The sequence below is a fragment of the Aquarana catesbeiana genome, linkage group LG01 (genome assembly GCF_042186555.1).
Source record: "Aquarana catesbeiana isolate 2022-GZ linkage group LG01, ASM4218655v1, whole genome shotgun sequence".
Lineage (NCBI taxonomy): Eukaryota > Metazoa > Chordata > Amphibia > Anura > Ranidae > Aquarana > Aquarana catesbeiana.
In genome coordinates this window covers 685558142-685581889 of record NC_133324.1, presented here as the reverse complement: position 1 = coordinate 685581889, position 23748 = coordinate 685558142, and the positions used below count along the sequence as shown (strand labels likewise).

General features: G+C 44.3%; 1 protein-coding gene across 4 annotated transcripts in view; it reads left to right on the top strand.

Annotated features, from left to right (window-relative positions):
• Positions 1-23748, top strand: part of PRDM5 (PR/SET domain 5) — a 328080-nt gene that overhangs the window by 8148 nt on the left and 296184 nt on the right. For all 4 annotated transcript variants that reach the window (XM_073603356.1, XM_073603364.1, XM_073603346.1 and 1 more), the window contains exon 2: positions 2569-2652. In XM_073603356.1, the coding sequence (XP_073459457.1) occupies positions 2569-2652 (84 nt within the window). The remainder of the gene's footprint in view (positions 1-2568; positions 2653-23748) is intronic.

The following is a 23748-nucleotide window of genomic DNA, read 5'->3' as shown; positions in this document are numbered from 1 at the left end:
AGGTTGGAGTCTGTTTGAGTGCGTGGACAGGTGTCTTTGTACAGGTTACGAGTTCAAACAGGTGCAGTTAATACAGGTAATGAGTGGAGAACAGGAGGGCTTCTTAAAGAAAAAATAACAGGTCTGTGAGAGCCGAAAAAAAGAAAACATATAAAATATCAGCATACTGGTAAATTTTGCATTCATATAATAGACCTTTCCATAAGACCTGGATATGTCATACACATGACTGTCAGTAGTCTGGGATGGCTGTGCTAGGTCTTGACGCATTTTGTGAGAGGAGTTTCGTTTCTTCGGGAGAAGCACAGATAGATGCCAGGAGACTAAGACCACAAGTAAGTAAATGAGGAGAAAAAAAAAAAAGGAGGGGGGGGGGATTGTGCTGATATGCATATAAGTTCTGGCCTACTACCCTGTTTCCCCGAAAATAAGACCTAGCGTGATTGTCGGTGATGGCTGCAATATAAGCCCTACCCCCCAAATAAGCCCTAGTTAAAGTCCTTGTAGGTCTTATTTTCAGGGTAGGGCTTATTTTCGAGTAAACAGAGTAGGGCTTATTTGGGGGGTAGGGCTTATATTGCAGCCATCACTGACAATCACGCTAGGTCTTATTTTCGGGGAAACAGGGTAGCTGGTATAGATTACTCTTTATGAAGTAGTCAAAAGATGAGTATATATAAGTGGGTATGCTACCCTAAATTTATAAAAGAAACTTCAAAATGGAATGTCCATAAAAATAGATGGATAAATTAATACAATGCCAACCATGCCACCAAGCTTCCCCCTTCGGCAGCTGTGTGAGGGCAGGGAGATGGAAACCAGTGGGAAGCCGCAAGAACCTGGAACCGGAGCGGAGGTTGTAAATCCCACACTGAAAGTACCCACATCTGTCCAATCAAGGAAATAAACCATAATGAGAACCTAATCAAACAATACAATTAAACAAATAAAAACTATTATTGTAAGATGCAATCTGAGAATATGTGATGAGGGTACTTGCATATGACTACTGTGATCAGTGAAGGGTGTAGGTGCCATAAGAAATATGAAGTGCAGAATATTTTTTATATATGAATGATACCAAAAAGTGTATATCATAAAATGTATATATATTATTACAATGGGAGTGCTGAGTGTGCATGTGTTACCATATTAGAATAGAGTGATGGTGTAGTATAATTAAAAAGCCATTTAAATTGTTGCCATCAAAAGACGGTACAAATACGAGTAACATGTGATCATATATGTGTATGCTGTAAGATCAATTATCATGAGCAATGTCCGTATTAAAATGCAAGACAGCACTCACTGGTTGTGTATGTGTATGTGTATGTGTGAATCTAAGTGATAAATACCGAGAGCAAGCAAACAAGCAAAACGTATCCTCATAGGTGTCCTGTCAATACTGGTGATGTAAAAAAACAAAAAACAAACAAGCCAAACAAAAACAAAACCGTAAAGAAGACACAGACAGGAGACCAACTAGGCCACCTCAGCACTCACTGGTTGTGTATGTGTGAATCTAAGTGATGAATACCGAGAGAACAAGCAAAACGTGGTGCGCAGTGACATCAGGACGCCTAGCCACACTGAGCTGTGGGCACGTTAGGCGTCCTGACGTCACCGGGCATGTGCCATGGGTGTTCATCACATCACGCGGCGTCACTCGACTCATGGGCAGGGCCTGAGCGCCATGGCATCACTGCACATGTGCCAGTACGTGTCTGCCGCCAGCGGCGGCATCTCCCGAGTCACGGGGACGAGGCCATGGTGCTGACACGTTTGCGCATGCGCAGATGGACAGCCCAGCCAACAATTGATCACACCCTCTTTGACCACTCAGTTGTCTCAGCTGGGTGTGCATTAGGGGGTTATAGGTATCAGCTGGCCGCTATATGGGGATGTGCCACTGCAGCTCCCCCCTCCCCTCTGTTATGCGAGCCAATTGGTGGACTCCCACCATGAGGACACTGTGCGGGCAGGGCTGACTCCATTGTCTGGGTTATTTAGCCCAGAACATGGCTGGGTCACAGCGCAGCCTGCCAGATTACCGGCCACCGTCAGCCAGGTCTGTTTCCCTCTCAGGGTAAGTCCTTTTATGCGTGAAGGTTCTAGATACCAGCCTGACCCTCCTCCAGGGGACCTAGTTGGTCTCCTTTCTGTGTCTTCTTTATGTTTTTGTTTTTGTTTGGCTTGTTTGCTTTATTTATAATTTATTAACTTATACCTAGCACAAGGATAGCACACTTTTTATTGTTTAGTTGGAGCTTGTTACACATCCTACTCGGATTGCTGATTTAGATGCTGCTGTCCGTTCGATCCAATTGAGTTTTTATTGCATATGTTTTACTTAGTTTTTGTCAGTAAGGTTTACAGCTTTTTTTGCAAACACACAAATATTATCTTGGGTTTTCCAAAAGGGCTAGCACAGGAATGACCCTTTTAGTGTGTTTTTTTTTCCTTATCGTCAAATAATAAGTGGAGATGGATCTAGGTAAGCTGGTCCTAAGCAAGGGTGATTGGTGCTAATTTTATCTAAACATTAACCACATTACTTTTCCTTGAAAGGGTGAGAAGTTTGGTCCGTTTGCTGGAGAAAAAAGAATCCCAAGTGAGTTGGATGAAACTATGGACAACAGACTGATGTGGGAGGTAATGCACACATGTTGTTTTGATTGTATTGTTTTATTTGTTACAAAAGATATGACTGGAGCTCCATACATAGCAGGGAGGCAGCAGCAATGTTTTCTTTTTACACAGTCACCTTTTTTAAAGTGGATTTCAAGTCTAGATCTAACTAAGTTTAAAATTGCTCCCATCCCCTTCTAACTCCTAACTACCGTGTAGAAGGAAGATGCAAGTACATACCTATTTTCAGGGTGCTCCTGGGCAGTCATGTGATTTCCCCAGTGGCCGGCTTCAGGGTAGAGGAGAAAGAGTGGCAACAATGGATGGAATGCCAAGGCAGTGACCTCACCCATAGGCTTACTGTTACGTACCTGTAGACAGAGCCTGAGATGACTAAGGTGGCCTCTTGCACAGTTCCTGTCCAACCAACCCTAGATGTTGAGACAGGACCTGCAGAGGTGAAGGAAAGGCACAATTTCTAAGATGTAGACACTGTGGGGTTGATTTACTAAAGGCAAAAAGACTGTGCACTTTGGAAAGTGCAGTTGCACACGGCAAGAGCAGTTGCTCCAGAGTTTAGTAAATGAGCAGAAGCTCTGCTGACTTTCATCAACCAATCATGTGCAAGCAAAAATGCTGCTTTTTTTCCTTGCATGTGATCAGGTATTCTTTGCAAAGTGAAGCTTTACTTCATTTACTAAGCTCTGGAGCAACTGCACTTGCAGAGTGCAATTGTACTTTCCAAGGTGCACAGTCTATTGGCCTTTAGTAAATCAACCTCAGTGAGCAGGATCTTGGGAGCTCCGTATCTGACAAGCGCAGGTGATGAACTGTGGAAAAACCAAGTCCAGTTGATGGTGGAGTCAGATCCCACACCTGGTTAAGTAACTGCTGAGTGGAAAGACACCAGGAGGTGAGCAGAATCAGAGTCTGGAACAGGCAGAAGTCGGCAACAATTGGGCAGAGTTACTAGCAGAAGCGTGGTCAGTAGTACAGGCTGAGGCCAGTAGTAGGGACAGACAGCAAATATAATCAGGTAGGAGTAATCCAAGAACAAGGTCAGCAGGATTAACAGGATCAAGGATGCACATCAAGACTGGATCACAGGAACAAGGCTGAAGACCATACAGCAAATACCTAGTGCTGAGTTCAGGTGTACATAGGCCAATTGGCAGCAGTGGACGTGAACTCACATCCACGCATGTGTGTTCTCATACGTGTGAGCAATGATGAACGTGCATAGAAATGTGCATGCTTATACCCATGTACATGCACATTGGCAAGTCAGCCTGTCTTAGCCTGGTGGCTGGCACCATGTTTGTGAAACTTTATGGGGCATCCGTTGTCTACCATGAAGACGGCTGCTGGGAGCCCATCACATGACTGGACCTGAGCGCCCTGAGAATAGGTAAGTATTAGCATCTTCCTTCTACAGGGTAGTTGGAACAAGAGTTAGGAAGGCAGTGGGAGCCATTTTAAGCTTAGTTAGATCAAGCCCGGACTTCCACTTTATCTTTCCAGGTTCTAAAATCAAAATGATTGTGGATGGAACCTACTTTTAATAAAACCATACTTTCTAAGTCGATATGACTGTTTAACCACAGCTTCATTATTGTTGCTTCCTTGCTTACTTATAGTCAGCGTTTCTCTTTTTAACTGCTTTTACATAGGTGGCCAGTATGGCTGAATAGCTGAGGGAAATTTGTAATTTGTAATTAAAATCATGCAGTGCATATTTTCTGTGTCTTGTATTTAAACATGACAATTTTTCAAGAATGTTAGCACTAATATTAAATAGGTATGATCACTTATGAAATCTGTTTAAATTTGGGTTGATATACTAAAGGCAAAAAGTCTATGCACTTTGCAAAAGACTTTTTCCCTTAGCTTAGTAAATGCTGTGAAAATTCACTTTGTAAAAAATACCCAATCATGTGCAAAAAAAAACAAAACAAAAACTGTATTTTTGCTTAAACATGATTTGATGATGGAAGACAGCAGAGCTTCCCTACATTCACTAACGTAAGGAAAATTCTCCTGCAAAGTAGGAGAAAATCAATCTGTTTGTGTCAGAGGTGTTTAAAAATCTGGGCTACAGTTTTGAAACAAAGCCTGGAATCTTTATTTCTAATTTTTTATATATATATATATATTCTTTGAATTCTTAGGTCAAAAAAGATGGCTTGGGTTCTTGACATCTGCACAGTTTAAGTGTATTGTGCGTGCGGTGCATTTAAAAGAATATTACAGAAAACACATTATATAGAGTTTAATAGTAATGCATGTAAAATACACCAAAAACATGAAGCATGCATGCAATGCACCGCACCTAAAATGTGCACATGTGAATGGGGTGCAGGGTGCAGGGATACTTCTTCCAGCAGTGAAGTTAGAACTAATCTTATTATGATATGTTTATACAATGCTGTATAGTCTGGAGGAAGGACGTTATCTTTATAAGAGATATGATTACACTGGATAATAAGATAAGGTATGGTCAGTTTTCACTAAAACTCAAATAATATTGATTCTGGTAAAGTGTGCCAAAGGTAAATGAGGTTTTCTTTTGCTTAGTGAACCTTTCTGCTTTGCTAGCAATGCAATAGTCTATAGGCTAATTTTATTGATGCTCTATTCAGCAGTATACATTTATAATATATCCCTGTGTAAACATGTTTTAAATTTATGTGTACTTTCGAACTCTAATCATGTGCATGCAATACCATGGACACATATTTGATTCTTCCTGCATTTTAGAGTTGTAATGTATACCTGCAATCTAAATATGTAGACAAGATATGCTGAATATATGGCTTATTCAGTGAAGTAATGCCGTGAACAGTGACGGTTTTAAAACTGTGCAACCCCATTAACACCATTATTGCAATTCATTACAGTCTTATTTATTAACTAGTTCCCCTCTAGAGCAATGTTTTCATTTTTTGCGTGCATGCTAAAATCTTTTTTTGCTAAAATGCATTTTTGGCTGTAATATTACTTAAATCTCCCAGAACATATATTTTATGAAAGCAGATGCCCTGTAAAAGAAAATGATGGTTGTTTCAAGATATTCGCACAACTGTTTATCAAATCTAAATTTTTAAGGAGAAAATACACTAAAATGAATTTTATTGCACACAGACGGTAATTTGTGCACAAAACAAAAGTTGAGATAATGTAGAATACATAAATACCAGATGTGTCAAGCCACATAACTGTGTGCAGCCTCAAATTGGGTGAAAGTTATGGTACCCAAAATTATCAATAGGCAATATATTAATGCCTTTACAGCTCATCAGTTTAAAGGGGTTGTAAAGGTTTAGTTTTTTTTTTTTAAATAAACATTTCATACTTACCTCCACTGTGCAGTTTGTTTTGCACAGAGTTTCCCCGATCCTCATCTTCTGGGGTCCCTCGGCGGCTGTCTCGCCTGGGCATAGCCCCAGGCGCACCACGTCATTGATTTGATTGACAGCAGCCGGAGCCAATGGCTGCGCTGCTATCAATCATTCAATGAAGAGCCCACAAGAACTGGGGGAAAGCAACGCGGGATCGTGCCCACGGAGATTCGGGGCTCAGGTAAGTAAAACGGGTGCTCGGGGGGGCCAGAGAGTGCAAGGTGTTTTTTCACCTTAATGCATAGGACGCATTAAGGTGAAAAAACACAAAGCTTTACCCTTTAAAATAAACTGTAATTGATGAACCTATAATTATTGCGCATACTTCCACATTCATGGCGATACCACGCATGTGTGGTGCAATCGCAGTTTACATTCACATGCACACCCTGTTTGCATTTGCAGGTGTGCACAGGGCGATGGAGTTATTTTTAGTTGCTTTAAAGATGACCTGGTGGCTTTACAGCCGCCTGATAACTTTTACATTGCAGCTGGGAGCCAGCTGAGGAAAGCAATTTCAAGTTCATGCCTGTTACTGCAGCCATGAGCTTTTTTTAAACCCTTAACTCTCTGGTTCTAAGAAGAGAAGGGTCATTAAATCCGGACTATGAAAAACTCTCATTACATGCTGTATAACAGTGTCTGTATACTCACAAAGCTACTAAAGGATTTGTTTTGTGTATAGAGAAATATGGTTGATTCTGCCTTCAGCTGCCTCTCCCTCCTTCTTTTTGTCCCTGCTGTAGCCTGAGCTTGTATAGCTCGGCTGTTGCCAGATCTACTGCACATGCTCCACTTTGACATCACCCATGAGCATTAATTTCCTTCTTGTGCTAGTCTGAATAGCAGACATCTCAAGTCTCCCGCGAGCCGCGGGAGCCTCCCACATTTGGCTGCGGGCTCCCGGACATCCACGAGTGCAGGGTGATCTCCCGGCTGGGCCTGTCACTCAGCCACAGACAGACAGAGCAGCCCAAGTAGCTGAATGGACTGGAGTACAGCCGCTCTGTCTGTGGCTGAGTCAGGTGCGGACTGGGCCAGGGTGCAGGAATGTTAGTGCTGTGAGCGGACATCTGTCCCGTCACAGTGCTGTTTCCTGCTTCTGAGCTGACAATCTGTGTCCATTCGGAGCAAAGCCGAATGGAAGAGGGTATATCCGCTCTGCCTCCTTCAGCCCCCTCTCTCACTGTGCCCGCCCACACTCTGAGCAGCCCGTGTGCTGCGTCTGTGAATAGGAACGTGTGGGCGGGAACATTTAAAATGAGAGCCGATGGTGTTCTGTGTTTGGGATGCTTTGGAAATTGATGTCTGAGCCTCTTGCTGGGTCCTTCCTTCCAAGTAAGTGAGCTGTGACCGGCCTCTCCCCCCTCTCTCCCTTCCTGCTCGCCCCCAATTCCCCCCCCCCCCCGCAGATAAGGAGGTTTCTTTCAGCAGCCTGTACAGTACCTGGTCCTGTGTACTATGATGTGGGCTCACGCTGGTGTGCTGCAGTGAGTGTTCTCACTGTCTTCCTGGATGTTACCCTCCCCCCAGTCAAATGCAGCCTCACTGTGCCATGAATTGCAGCCTCACCATGCCCATGAATTGCAGCCTCACCGTGCCCATGAATTGCAGCCTCACCGTGCCCATGAATTGCAGCCTCACTATACCCATCAAATGCAGCCACTGTGACCCCCAGCGGCATTTAAGCAGCACCCCCCCACCCGCTCTCTGTCTGACTCTGTATTCTGTTCTCTCAGCCTTCGTGGATCCCCATGTCACACTTCCCAGGATGCTGGGGATACTCCACCGTGTCATTAGGGGCCCTCCCCCCCATCAGCATATTTTTCTGACAGCACCAGATGGCTGGCTGTCATTTATGTTTTTTGCAGCTGGCACCCTAATGATGTGCCACGGTAAATGTGTGTTATCATGGGATCAGTAGCGAGAACCTGGAAGAGCCAGCCAACCCCCTTGATGATGTCAGGAGAAGATGTCACAATGGGGGGAGGGGGAGGGTAGAGGATAGTGAAGGTCCACTTTAATAAGCTTGGCCATGAACTGCCTGTATCTTGTAACTGTCCTGACCTGTAGCAAGAAGATTCTCTGTTAGAGTTCAAGGTTTAAAGTGGTTGTACAGTAAAGTCAGAAGTTTTTCTTATCTTAATGCATTCTACCCATTAAGACAAAAAAACCTTCTGTGTGCAGCAGCCCCCCTCAGCCCCCCTAGTTACTTACCTGAGCCCCATCTCTATCCAGCAATAGAAAAAAAAAACAAAAAAAACCCCAGAGACTTTAGTATCACTTTAACCTTGCCACAGCTACATTTGTGCCTTATTTGTTGATAAATAAGGTAATAAGGGCAGAGATAGTCAACAGAAGGCACCACATCCCATGTTTCAAATATTGCCTTCCCACTTATTTCTTGATACTTTAGGTAATACTCGCTGTAGGAAGAATATATCCATGCAAGGTTATTTTTTGGGTCAGCATGTGTTTTAAATAGTTATCACAAATTACCTCTATGGTTTTACTATTAAGTTGAATGATTTTAAAAAAAAGAAATATTATTTGACAGACTTCAGCTTATAATGCTCTTGAACATAGCATCTTTCATTTGCTGGAACATGGTGCAAATATGTGTATCAAAGTAAGGGTAGATTACATAATCTGATCAGTTAAAGGAGTAAAGGCAGAAGTTTTTTTTTTCATCTTAATGCGTTCTATTCATTAAGATAAAAAACCTTCTTTGTGTAGCAGCCTCCCCAGCACCCCCCGATTTCCTACCTGAGCGCCATCTCTCTCTAGCAATGTCCATGATCCCCTCAGCCATCCAGTACACTCCTCCTGATTGGCTGAGACAGAGCAGCGACTCCATTGGCTCCCATGGCTGTCAATCAAAGTCAGTCAGCCAATTAGGGGAGAGAGGGGACGGGGCCAGGTTGGTTCTCCGTGTCTGAATAGATACACGGAGCTCTGACTTGGCTTGGGTGCCCCCTGCAGCAAGCTGCTGGCTGAGGGGTACTCAAAGGAAGGAGGGGCCAGGAGCAGCAAAGAGGTACCCGAGAAGAGGAGGATCTGGGCTGGTCTGTGCAAAACCAACTGCACAGAGGAGGTAAGTATAACATGTTTGTTTTTTAAAAAAACAAAAAAACCCAAACAGGCCTTTACAATCACGTTAAAGTGGATGTAAACCCTCGCATATACCCAGTGAAGTGAACAGCCTCAGATGATACACAGGGATGAAACCAATCTCCCTACATAAGTTTTACATGTATATCTGCTGTCTTCAGCTTTATATATTCTTTATAAAGGGCACATTGTGTTAGGAGATGTTCTCTTCCTGGTCAGCACTGCAGTGAAGCCTGGGCATACAGTCAAGACAGCTAATTGGAGGAAAGGCACACACCCCCTCTCCTCATAGGTAGAGACTTTGAGAACTGTTCGCTGAATCGTTCAGCATGCTGCTAATCTATTTATAGCACCCTCCCCAACATAACACTCCAGCTGCTTTTACCATAAGTGACAGAGAACTCATCAGGAGTTATCAGTCTGATAACAGAAGAACAGAGCAGGAGACAGCTACAGGACACTTTGAAGAGAGATAAGAAAATACTGCAGATATATGTGCCCAGCTCAAATTTCATTAACCACTTGCTTACTGGGCACTTAAACCCCCCTCCTGCCCAGACCAATTTTCAGCTTTCAGCGCTGACGCACTTTGAATGAGAATTGCGCGGTCATGCAACACTGTACCCAAATGAAATTTTTATCATTTTTTTCCCACAAATAGAGCTTTCTTTTGGTGGTATTTAATCACAGCTGGGGTTTTTATTTTTTGCGAAACTAAACAAAAAAAATGGAAATTTTTGAAAAAAAAAATCTTGTTTAATAGTTTGTTATAAAATTTTACAAACAGGTAATTTTTCTCCTTCATTGATATGTGCTGATGAGGCGGCACTGGTGGGCACCGATAGGCTGCACTGATGGGCATGGATAGGCACAGATAAGGGGGCACTGATGGGCACAGTTATGGTGGCACTGATAGGCACAGTTATGGCGGCACTGATCGGCACAGTTAAGGCAGCACTGATGGGGACAGATAAGGCGGTACTGATGGGCACAGATAAGGTGGCACTGATGGCCACTGATGGGCGCTGATGGGTGGCACTGATGGGTGGCACAGATGGGTGGCACGGATAGGTGGCACTGATGGGCACTGATAGGTACCACTGATGGGGGGCACTGATGGGCGCCACTGATGGGGGGTACTGATGGGTGGCACTGATGGGCAGTGATGGGCGGCACTGATGGGCACTTATGGGCACTGGTAGGTGACACCGATGGGCACTGATAGGTGGCACTGATGTGCAGCACTGTTGTTGCACTGATGTGGGCGCTGATGGGTGGCACTGATGGGTGGCACTGTGGGCACTGATGGGTGACGCTGGTGGGCACTGGTAGGCAGCACTGCTGCCTATTGCTGTGTCACTGGTAGGGGCAGATGAATGCCGTGATCGGGACTGATGTCCCGATCACGGCCGCCGGTGATCGTTTTTTTTTGCGCGAGGAGGAAAAATAGCCGATTACCGGCTCTGTTGATGTCACATGATCAGCTGTCATTGGCTGACAGCTGATCATGTGGTAAGGGCTTCAAGCAGTTTTTCCCCAGCAAAAGGGCCCGATATTGGGTTAACCTTTACAAGCTATGTGACCAAGAAACGGGGTATATCTACGCCTTCCATTTGTACGAAAGGAAGGACACCCAACTGCAACCCCCTGAATGTCCAGAGTACATCGGAGCCAGTGGAAAGGTTGTTTGGGAGCTTGTATATCCACTCCTTGGAAAGGGTTACCACCTTTATGTGGATTATTACTATACAAGCTTGCCCCTCTTCCGCGATCTTTACTGCAAGGACACTCCAGCGTGTAGTACAGTGCAAACCAATAGGAAGGGCTTCCCGCAAAGGCTCGTTACTGAAAGACTACGACAAGGGGAGGCGGCGTCTTTGCGGAATGAAGAGATATTGGCTCTCAGGTGGAGGGACAGACGAAACGACACAGTGACACCTACGTGGAAATCCCCCAAAGAAACGCCTCAATCCAGAAACCAAAATGTGTCCATGAATATAATTTGTTCATGGGGGAGTCGACTTCAATGATCAGATGATCGAACCCTACCTTTCCACAAGAAAAAGCCGCTTTTGGTATAAAAAAGTCTCCATATATCTTTTCAGTTTGGCCATTTACAATAGATTTATTTACCGTAAATCTACAGAGAGCCCCGTATCTTATCTTCAGTACCAAGAAGAAATTATCTCCACCCTTTTTTACCCTAAAGGCGCACCAGAAAGCATTTGCTCGGATTCAGTGAGCAGACTCCACGAACGCCACTTTCCTGAGAGACTCCCCCACCATGTAACAGGCCGGAAGCATCAGAAGAAATGCCTGGTGTGCTCCAGAGGAGGAACTAGAAGAGACACCGTGTATTATTGTCCTGATTGTCCTTCCCAACTAGGCCTTATGAATACAAAAAAGGAGAGAGCAAAGGGCGGGACTTTAAATGAGGCACACGGGGGCAGATATACAAATCAGGTAAAAAGCAGGTTTTATTGTATTCAAAATGGTCATATATTTACATAGTTTTTATTTGCACATTGCTACTGTTATTACTCTATATTTCATCAAAGTATACATTCCAAAAAGGACTTATATTTGCATTACATGAACAGTTAAATAGCTAAAATCACAAGTAGGAGATATATGACACATACAAAGGGTTACAATAGGAAACAATAAATGGAAATGGAACGTTCATACATGGTTGTTAGTAGGGTATGCCTATAGGTAGATGTAAGCTCTACGCGTTTCGTGACCTTAAAGCCACTCGTCAGGAGCAAAACCAAGGGTAACCTAGAGATATGGAAAACAGTCGTGTTTAAGAGGGAGAAAAAAAAAAAAAAAACTTTGGGAAAAATGGTGGGCAAATGTAGAATATGTCCCCCACATAGTACATTTAACCCATCAGACTTACACACATATACTTGCGCACAGGCAGCGGGGCCCCGCAAGTCAGGTGAGCCAATGATGTCAAGTCCCGGAGCTGAGGGGGCCCTGCCGGGCGGCACACCGACAACCCAGGCACCCCCCCAGATGGGTCACAAAGGAAATAGCGATGGAGAGTGATGGGATGAGAACCAAAAGATGAATGGGTCGGTGATCCCCAGGAAGAGAGGAGAGTCTATGAAAAATAGTTGTATATTAAACTAATAACAAAAATGTGAAATATGTGGGAATGAAAAATAAGTGACATGTGTATTGATCTAGTAGCAAAAGTGTAAAGTGAGTGAAAATGAAATGAAAGGTAAGGAAAGGGCAGAAACAAAGGGAAAGTGAGAAACGAATGAAGGAAGGAAAGACTGTGGGAGAGATGGGGGAAAAGAGGGGGAGGAAGGGAGAAGAGATACTATGGGTGATGAAAGGGAAATTTACCTGCTGCAAGGTGAGTGGAGATTGATAGCCATGATGCATGTGAGTGCCGAGGAGAAGGTGACCAGAAAGAAGCCAAAGAGGGGGACCCAAGTCAGGGGGAGGCTCAGGGGGGACGCGCCGCCACAAAAGAGCTCCCAACGTCATGCACCAGCGAAAAAAGGGGGGCAAGGGAGGCGCAGTGGTGAAGATGGCCAGATGAACCAAGCCATTCCACCAGAAGCGTCAGGACAAGCCCCAACAGCGCTGGAGATGGAAAGCTAACCGGCCGGCATTAAGTGCGCCACGAGGACGCCAAGCCGCCGGCTCGGGCGGCATGACGTTGATGCGCAGTGGAAGAAACCACTCCCCCCCGCGTCACATCGGGGGGGGGGTGGAGAAACCCCCAGTGCGCATCGTAGCTCCGGGACGTGAAACGAAGGCACAACCAGGACACGTGACAGCCCGACCACTCATGCGCACATACAGTGTGCATAGTTTTACCAAGGACAGTGGGAAGATAAGGCATTAAATTAATAATATAGGGACAAATTGGCAAAGGACAACTAAATAAATAAACAGGTGGAGGGGAGGAAAAAATTAAATAAAATCGAAAAAAACATAGTAATTGTTGTTAGTGCCATCCCTCATTGTTAAATTAATTGATTAAAAGTAGAACAGAAATTTTTGGACTTTAAATGAGGTTTAATAGGGGGCGTTCAAATCCCCTCCTCCATCCCGGTTCAATATAGACAAAAAAGGAGAGAGCAAAGGGCGGGACTTTAAATGAGGCACACGGGGGCAGATATACAAATCAGGTAAAAAGCAGGTTTTATTGTATTCAAAATGGTCATATATTTACATAGTTTTTATTTGCCCATTGCTACTGTTATTACTCTATATTTCATCAAAGTATACATTCCAACAAGGACTTATATTTGCATTACATGAACAGTTAAATAGCTAAAATCACAAGTTCCTTCATTCGTTTCTCACTTTCCCTTTGTTTCTGCCCTTTCCTTACCTTTCATTTCATTTTCACTCACTTTACACTTTTGCTACTAGATCAATACACATGTCACTTATTTTTCATTCCCACATATTTCACATTTTTGTTATTAGTTTAATATATATGTCACCTATTTTTCATAGGCTCTCCTCTCTTCCTGGGGATCACCGCCCCATTCACCTTTTGGTTCTCATCCCATCGCTCTCCATCGCTATTTCCTTTGTGACCCATCTGGGGGGGTTCCTGGGTTTTCGGTGTGGTTTCTTCCACTGCGCGTCGACGTCATGCCGCCCGAGCCGGCGGCTTGGCGTCCTCGTGGCGCACTTAATGCCGGCCGGTTAGCTTTCCATCTCCAGCGCTGTTGGGGCTTGTCCTGACTCTTCTGGTGGAATGGCTTGGTTCATCTGGCCATCTTCACCACTGCGCCTCCCTTGCCCCCCTTTTTTCACTGGTGCATGACGTTGGGAGCTCTTTTGTGGCGGCGCGTCCCTCCTGAGCCTCCCCCTGACTTGGGTCCCCCTCTTTGGCTTCTTTCTGGTCACCTTCTCCTCGGCACTCACATGCATCATGGCTATCAATCTCCACTCACCTTGAAGCAGGTAAATTTCCCTTTCATCACCCATAGTATCTCTTCTCCCTTCCTCCCCCTCTTTTCCCCCATCTCTCCCACAGTCTTTCCTTCCTTCATTCGTTTCTCACTTTCCCTTTGTTTCTGCCCTTTCCTTACCTTTCATTTCATTTTCACTCACTTTACACTTTTGCTACTAGATCAATACACTTATTGTATGTCACATGTCACTTATTTTTCATTCCCACATATTTTACATTTTTGTTATTAGTTTAATATACATGTCACCTATTTTTCATAGGCTCTCCTCTCTTCCTGGGGATCACCGCCCCATTCATCTTTTGGTTCTCATCCCATCACTCTCCATCGCTATTTCCTTTGTGACCCATCTGGGGGGGTGCCTGGGTTTTCGGTGTGCCGCCCGGCAGGGCCCCCTCAGCTCCGGGACGTGAAATCATTGGCTGGCCTGACTTGCGGGGCCCCGCTGCCTGTGCGCAAGTATATGTGTGTAAGTCTGATGGGTTAAATGTACTATGTGGGGGACATATTCTACATTTGCCCACCATTTTTCCCAAAGTTTTTTTTTTTTTTCTCCCTTTTAAACACGACTGTTTTCCATATCTCTAGGTTACCCTTGGTTTTGTTTCTGACGAGTGGCTTTAAGGTCACGAAACGCGTAGAGCTTACATCTACCTATAGGCATACCCTACTAACAACCATGTATGAACGTTCCATTTCCATTTATTGTTTCCTATTGTAACCCTTTGTATGTGTCATATATCTCCTACTTGTGATTTTAGCTATTTAACTGTTCATGTAATGCAAATATAAGTCCTTTTTGGAATGTATACTTTGATGAAATATAGAGTAATAACTGTAGCAATGTGCAAATAAAAACTATGTAAATATATTACCATTTTGAATACAATAAAACCTGCTTTTTACCTGATTTGTATATCTGCCCCCGTGTGCCTCATTTAAAGTCCCGCCCTTTGCTCTCTCCTTTTTTGTATATATTGAACCGGGATGGAGGAGGGGATTTGAACGCCCCCTATTAAACCTCATTTAAAGTCCCAAAATTTCTGTTCTGCTTTTAATCAATTAGGCCTTATAAATGTTTCCGCCGTTACCATACTTTACTACATTATTAGAGAAGTATAGTAAACGTGATTGTCATTTACCTCCACATGCCTTTATGCCACTGTACATACCGCTGCCTTCTTTGGAACTGACCCCGGCCTGCTAAACGACCACGCTTCTACCAAATCCTAAACTGTACCTACCTTTGCCTTCTCCGGAACTGACCCTGGCCTGCTAAACGACCACGCTTCTGCCTAACGCTAAACTGTACCTACCTCTGCCTGCTCTGGAACTGACCCTGGCCTGTTATACGACCACGCTTCTGCCTAACGCTAAACTGTACCTACCTCTGCCTGCTTTTTAGCTGACCCTGGCCTGTTATATGACCATGCTTCTGCCTAACACTAAACTGTACCTACTTCTGCCTGCTCTGGAACTGACCCTGGACTGTTTGACTATGTTTTTTGCCTGCCTCTTGAACTGGTCTTTTACTCTGCTACTGGAGTAGTGGGCTTCATAACACAGGGGTCTAACATGTGAGGGGCTCCAGAATTGCTTTTCTGGATGAAGAAAACATATTTTTTAGTTTTCTCGCTCCCGTATTAGGGTCTGGAGACTCTGAGGCTTCAAAGAGATTTGGGTGGGAGAAGCCACTACCCCTGTCCCTATTCTTTCCTGGCCTGCTACTTGGACCATGTTTCTGCTTACTACCAGGACCAATATTTTGGCATTGCTGGCAATGTCTCTACTTGCACTGACCCTGGACTGTATATGAACAGTATCCCTGCCTGTTTTGACTATGGCCAATATTCCTGCCTGCTGCCTGGATCAGGGTTCTCCTCCTGGGGACAACTACACTACTAAAACCACAGGTAATCTTTTGTTTACCCTTTGCTCAGCAGAATGTATTTTAGGGTGTAATTCTTGGTATATTCATGCTATGTGTTATGCCTCGTACACACGATCGGACTTTACGGCATACTTGGTCCGGCGTACCGGATTTCGTCGGACAATTCGATCGTGTGTGGGCTCCAGCGGACTTTGTTTTCTTAAAAGTTTGACGGACTTAGATTTGAAACATGTTTCAAATCTGTCCGACAGACTCGAGTCCGGTCGAAAAGTCCGCTCGTCTGTATGCTAGTCCGACGGACTAAAACCGACGCTAGGGCAGCTATTGGCTACTGGCTATGAACTTCCTTGTTTTAGTCCGGTCGTACGTCATCACGTACGAATCCGTTGGACTTTGGTTGATCGTGTGTAGGCAAGTCTGTTCATTCGGAAAGTCCGTAGTAAAGTCCGTCAAAGTCCGCCAGACAAAGTCTGCCGTAAAGTCCGCTCGTGTGTACGCGGCATTAGAAATATGAAGGGCCTTCAAAAATGTGATAGTTTGTAAGGAAATTCGATGTAATTTAAGCTCCTAGAACACCTGAATGTGCTACTTCAATGTTGGGCCTCTCTATGTGGCCAGGCTGTGCAAAAGTCTCACACATGTGGTATCACCATACTCAAAAAGAGTAGCAGAATATATTTTGGGGTGTAATTTTTGCTATGTACATGCTATGTGTTGGAATTAGCTTAGAAATGGACAACTTTGTGTAAAAGAAATGCTTTTTAATTTTTTTTCCACATTTTCCAAAAACTTCTGGAAAAAAATGAACTGTTCAAAAGACTTCCAATTAAGACTACCAATTAAGGGGGGGTGATTAATTGCTCACAGGTGCTTGAGGCCTATATAACCTTGTGTAGGAATCATAGTGAGCCTGCTCATTTGTGAGGCTGTTGGAACTCTGTGCAAGTGGAACTGGTCTAAGTGGTAAGTTAAAATCAGAGTTTAAAACAGGAGGTTATAACATAGTCATAGTACCTGTGTAGTGTGAGTACCTGAGTGTTGTCTGAGTAGTGTGTGTGGATCGTTAGTATTTGTGTATTGTGTACTGAATACTTGTGTATTGCGAGTGCACGTAGGTCTGCGAGTGCACGTAGGTCTGCGAGTGGCCTGCGAGTGCACGTAGGCCTGCGAGTGCATGTAGGCCTGCGACTGTTCTGCGAGTGCACATAGGTCTGTGAGTACCTGTGTATTGTCTTGTGTACCTGTGTATTGTCTTGAGTATTAGTGCCAGGAAGCTAGCTGTTAGGTAATTTGGACAGGGTAAAATCCCCAATCCTTTCTAAATTTAATAGGTACGATGCCCGGCGGGTGTGGAGGGGCGACTCTTTGTACATCTTGCTGCATGTATGCATTCCTTGATCATCCGATCGAGGGCGAATACTGCTGTGCAAAATGTAAGCACATTGTTTCCCTGGAAGCCCAGGTTCTGAATCTGGGGAAGCAACTGTCAGCACTGAGAAGTCCCTCCATACTAAAGGAGAGCCAGGAACATACACGGCAGGGGCCAGCACAGAGGCAGGTGGAGACAAAGAGGTGTAGGCACTAGCAAAGAGTAGATGGGCGACAGTCAGGAATTGTAGAGGGGGAAGTGCCAGGGAGGCCGATCCAGGACTGGAGCATCCCAATAATTACGCTCCATTGAGTGACATTGGTGAAACCAGTCAGGGATCGGCACTGCTGAGGGACTCTCCTAGCTGCCGGGGGAAGAACTCCTCCAGCAAAGGGAAAGGAAAGACAGATTCTGGTGGTAGGGGACTCAATTCTTAGGACAGAGAGGGCAATCTGTAACAAAGACCTGAAGCGCCGAACAGTATGTTGTCTACCGGGCGCTTGGGTTCCGCACATCACAGATCTTGTGGACAGATTACTGGGAGGGGCTGGGGAAGACCCAGCTGTCATGGTGCACATTGGCACCAATGACAAAGTCAGAGGCAGATGGCGTGTCCTAAAGAACGATTTTAGGGACTTAGGAGCTAAATTGAGGAAAAGGACTTCCAAGGTAGTATTCTCAGGAATACTACCGGTACATCGAGCCACACCAGAAAGGCAGAGGGAAATTAGGGAAGTAAACAAGTGGCTGAAGAGCTGGTGTAGTAAGGAGGGGTTTGGGTTCCTGGAGGACTGGGCCGACTTCTCATTCGATTACCGGTACTATAGCAGGGACGGACTGCACCTAAATGAGGAGGGTGCAGATCTGCTGGGAATGAAGATGGCCAAAAAGTTAGAGGGGTTTTTAAACTAGGCGATGGGGGGGAGGGTCCAGAGGTAGAGATAGTCAGCGCGGAAGATATTCCAGAGGGTAGTATTGGGGGCATTAGTGGTAGGTTGACCAAAGCACAAAAACACAAGGTAAGTATAGTAGCAAGTCCTAGTTGCAATCTCGAAACACCCAATACGAGGACAATATGCGACCGGTCTAAACTATGTGGCATATTCACCAATGCCAGGAGCATGGCGGACAAGATGGGTGAACTAGAGATACTTTTGTACGAGGGGGATTTGGATTTTGTGGGAATTTCAGAGACTTGGTTCAACAGCTGTCATGATTGGCTGGGAAACATTCAAGGGTATACCCTTTACCGCAAGGATAGAGAGGGTAAAAAAGGGGGAGGGGTATGCCTATATATTAAGAATAATGTACAAGTGAATGTGAGAGATGACATCACTGAGGGAGCTAGGAAGGAGGTGGAATCCTTATGGGTAGAGCTCCAAAGGGATGAAGCTAAGGGGAAAATAATACTGGGAGTATGCTATATGCCCCCTAACCTGAGGGAGGAAGTGGAGACAGATCTTCTATCACAATTTGGATTAGCAGCAAGGATGGGAAGTGTTATCATAATGGGGGATTTTAATTATCCAGACATAGACTGGGCGGAGGGAACCGAAAATTCATTTAAGGCTTGCCAGTTCCTTAATGTCTTGCAGGACAATTTTATGGGTCAGATGGTAGACGCACCAACTAGAAATAAAATATTACTGGATCTACTGATTACCAACAATACAGACCTGTTCATGGATGTGGAAATACGGGGCAATTTAGGTAACAGCGATCACAGGTCAGTTAGTTTTAGTATAAATCACACAAATAGGAAACATAAAGGGAATACAAAGACACTGAATTTCAAAAGAGCCAACTTCCCTAAACTACAAACCTTGTTAAAAGGCATAAATTTTGATAAAATATTAGGAACAAAGAATACGGAGGAGAGATGGGTTTGCTTTAAGAGCATATTAAATAAGGGCATTAGCCAATGTATCCCATTGGGTAATAAATTTAAAAGAGCGAACAAAAGTCCTGGATGGCTTAACTTCAATGTAAAAATGCATATAAAAGCAAAGGAGAAGGCCTTCAAAAAAAATACAAGGTTGAGGGATCATCCTCAGCATTCAGACTTTATAAAGTATGCAACAAGAAATGTAAGGGTGCAATCAGGACTGCTAAGATAGAACATGAAAGACACATAGTGGAGGAGAGCAAAAAAAATCCCAAGAAATTCTTTAAGTATGTAAACAGTAAAAAAGGGAGGACAGACCATATTGGCCCCATAAAGAATGAGGAAGGACATCTGGTTACAGAGGATGGGGAGATGGCGAAGGTATTGAATTTATTCTTCTCCTCAGTCTTCACGAGTGAATCGGGGGGCTTCAGTAACCAAAACTGCAGTGTTTATCCTGATGACACAACACAGGAAGCATCTCCATGGTTAAAAGAGGACAGAATTAAAATTAGACTTGAGAAACTTAACATTAATAAATCACCGGGACCAGATGGCTTGCATCCGAGGGTACTTAGGAAACTTAGTGATTGCCAGACCGTTGTTCCCAATTTTTACAGACAGTCTACTGACTGGAATGGTACCAGCTGATTGGAAAAAAGCCAATGTAGCACCAATATTTAAAAAGGGCCCAAAATACATCCCTGGGAATTACAGACCAGTTAGCCTAACATCAATAGTATGTAAACTCTTGGAGGGGATGATAAGGGACTATATACAAGATTTTAGTAATGAGAATGGTATCATTAGCAGTAATCAGCATGGATTCATGAAGAATCGTTCTTGCCAAACCAATCTACTAACCTTCTATGAGGAGGTGAGTTGCCATCTAGATAAAGGAAGGCCCGTAGACGTGGTGTATCTGGATTTTGCAAAAGCATTTGACACAGTTCCCCATAAACGTTTACTGTACAAAATAAGGTCTGTTGGCATGGACCATAGGGTGAGTACATGGATTGAAAACTGGCTACAAGGGCGAGTTCAGAGGGTGGTGATAAATGGGGAGTACTCGGAATGGTCAGGGGTGGGTAGTGGGGTTCCCCAGGGTTCTGTGCTGGGACCAATCCTATTTAATTTGTTCATAAACGACCTGGAGGATGGGATAAACAGTTCAATCTCTGTATTTGCAGACGATACTAAGCTAAGCAGGGCAATAACTTCTCAGAAGATGTGGAAACCTTGCAAAAGGATCTGAACAAATTAATGGGGTGGGCAACTACATGGCAAATGAGGTTCAATGTAGAAAAATGTAAAATAATGCATTTGGGTTTCAAAAATATGAATGCAATCTATACACTAAAGGGAGAACCTCTGGGGGAATTTAGGCTGGAAAAGGACCTGGGGGTCCTAGTAGATGATAGGCTCAGCAATGGCATGCAATGCCAAGCTGCTGCTAACAAAGCAAACAAAATATTGGCATGCATTAAAAAGGGGATCAACTCCAGAGATAAAACGATAATTCTCCCACTCTACAAGACTCTGGTCCGGCCGCACCTAGAGTATGCTGTCCACTTCTGGGCACCAGTCCTCAGGAAGGATGTACTGGAAATGGAGCGAGTACAAAGAAGGGCAACAAAGCTAATAAAGGGTCTGGAGGATCTTAGTTATGAGGAAAGGTTGCGAGCACTGAACTTATTCTTTCTGGAGAAGAGACACTTGAGAGGGGATATGATTTCAATATACAAATACCGTACTGGTGACCCTACAATAAAAATAAAACTTTTTCGCAGAAGAGAGTTTAACAAGACTCGTAGCCACTCATTAAAATTAGAAGAAAAGAGGTTTAACCTTAAACTATGTAGAGGGTTCTTTACTGTAAGAGCGGCAAGGATGTGGAATTCCCTTCCACAGGTGGTGGTCTCAGCGGGGAGCATCGATAGCTTCAAGAAACTATTAGATAAGCACCCGAATGACCACAACATACAGGGATATTCAATGTAATACTGACACATAATCACACGGACTTGATGGACTTGTGTCTTTTTCAACCTCACCTACTATGTAACTATATATATGACTCATTATGCCTCATAGATTATACGTTGGGGTGTTTGCTTTCCAAAATGGGGTCACTTTGTGGGCATTTCCATTGACTTACGCGTTTCGTCATCGACGTTAGGCCGCCTTTGATAACGTTGATGACAAAACGCGTAAGCCGGGGCTACACACTTACGTCATTTCCGGGTACGGAGCGAGTGAGCTTGGAATGCATCTGGACCGCACGCTGCGGGAAAGCTCTTCCTGGTTTCGGCTTCACCCATAGTGTAGTGTTTTGTGGTTTTTATTCTTGTTCCCACTCGGGGATCAGTATTTTAATAAAGCTTTTTACTTATACTACACTATGAGGTGACATCTTTTCTTATGAGGATTTCTCTGGCGATTCCCCTTCTTGGACGTGGTGTAAGGTGATATGGATGATTGACCTGGGAACCCTGGGACAGAGGATACCATATTTCAGCAACCACGGGATACCAACCAAGAGGACGGCATTGGAATCTTATAGTGTCTGTCACCCCTGCAGGGGTATTGGGAGCCGGTGAGTGGGGAGCCAAAAGGGGGAGCACAGAAGTCACGGATATTCTCCTCTGTGGGCACTACAGTCACCAAAGCAGTTGGAACTTTGTTATGATATATATATTTTGGAATATATCACTTTTGATTAGACTTTTTGTATTTTTTTACTCCATTTGGATTTTTTATCTTATCTTTTATTTATTTTTTCCTTTATATTTATTTTTCCTATTGGCTTGCATTTGTCATTTACTTTTGGGACACGTTGGACTAATTACAGAGTTGCACAGTATTATATATATTAGTAGCACCTATTGGTCAGCACCTGCAACTGACTAATATTTCACACTTGCCCATTACATGTGAATGGGATGTTTTCATCATTTTTTTGGTTTCACTTTTTTCAATTTTTTATGGTATTAATCAAATTATGAGCATCCAGAGTTATTGCACTTAATTACCCTTTGCGTATGGTATCTAATATTCATTATAATATATTTACTATAATCACTTATATACCCCCTCTAAGGGAGCGCCATAACCCCCATTTACATTCTGTTACAGAAAATAAAAAACCCAGAGGTGATCAAATACCACCAAGAGAAAGCTCTATTTGTGTGAAAAAAAAAGGACGCAAATTTCATATGGGTACAGTGTTGCATGACTGAGTAATTGTCATTCAAAGTGTGAGAGCACCGAAAGCTGAAAATTGGTCTGGTTAGGAAGGGGGTTTAAGTGCCCAGTGGTCAAGTGGTTAAAAAAGATTAAATTAAAGTCTCACAAAACAACACCGGTCATTGTTTAGGGTGGAGAGGTGCGGAGGGGGGTTATTGTGTAGGGTGGAGAGGTGGGGAGGGGGGCTATTGTTTAGGGTGGAGAGGTGAGGAGGGGTGTTATTGTTTAGGATGGAGAGGTGGGGAGGGGTGTTATTGTTTAGGGTGGAGAGGTGGGAATAGAGGTTATTGTTTAGGGTGGAGAGGTGAGGAGGGGTGTTGTTTAGGGTGGAGAAGTTGGGAGGGGTGTTGTTTAGGGTGGAGAGGTGGGGAGGGGTGTTATTGTTTTGGGTTGAGGGGGTTATTGTTTAGGGTGGAGAGGAGGGAGAGGTGTTATTGTTTAGGGTGGAGGGGGTGTTATTGTTTAGGGTGGAGGGGTGTTATTGTTTTGGGCAGAGAGGGGGGAGGGGGTTATTGTTTTGGGCAGAGAGGGGGAGGGGAAGGGAGATATTTGGGAACCCACACACTGCCAATCACTGCACTACAACACCCAGCAGACCTGCCCTCCCCCTCTAAAAAGTTCTGCAGCAGCAAAGCCTGGCTCAGTGCAGGACACACTACTCACCAGGCAGATCTGTCACCCTGCAGCCGCCCGCAGAGGACCCGAGGAGGAAAAGCACATCGCTGGAGTACACAAAAAAACGGAGCTAAGGGGGAGGGCTGGAGCCGGCGTGTGAGGGGGAGGAGCCGGTGTGGGGTGGGGAGTCCACTGCAGGGAAAGGAAATCCCCACTGACAGCTAAAACGTCATTGGTTGTTAAGGACGCATCGGCCCTGCTCCTTAACAAAGAATGACTACCTGAATTCTTTTGTATACATTTCATGTGCCAGTGGGGGAATCGCGCTGACAGATGAAAGAGCTGAACCTTAAGGTTTCAGGTATCGGCGAATTTGCATGAGTTCCGATACTTGTGCAAGTGCTTAGTATCGGCACCGATACAGATGCCAGTATCAGTATCGGTGCAACCCTAACTGCTACTGAATTCAGAACCGCATCATCCTTCTTGCAGGCTTTGCCCTCTAGCTGTAGCACCCTCTACCAATAGGTAGGTGCTAGTAATAGTTTTTTTACTAGGGACTGTCAGCACAGGCAAATTTAGGCAGGCCTATGCTGCAAGCTAGGCCTGTCTGTTTTCATCTGGGGGCTGGGGGTGGTTAGAGTAGCAGTGGG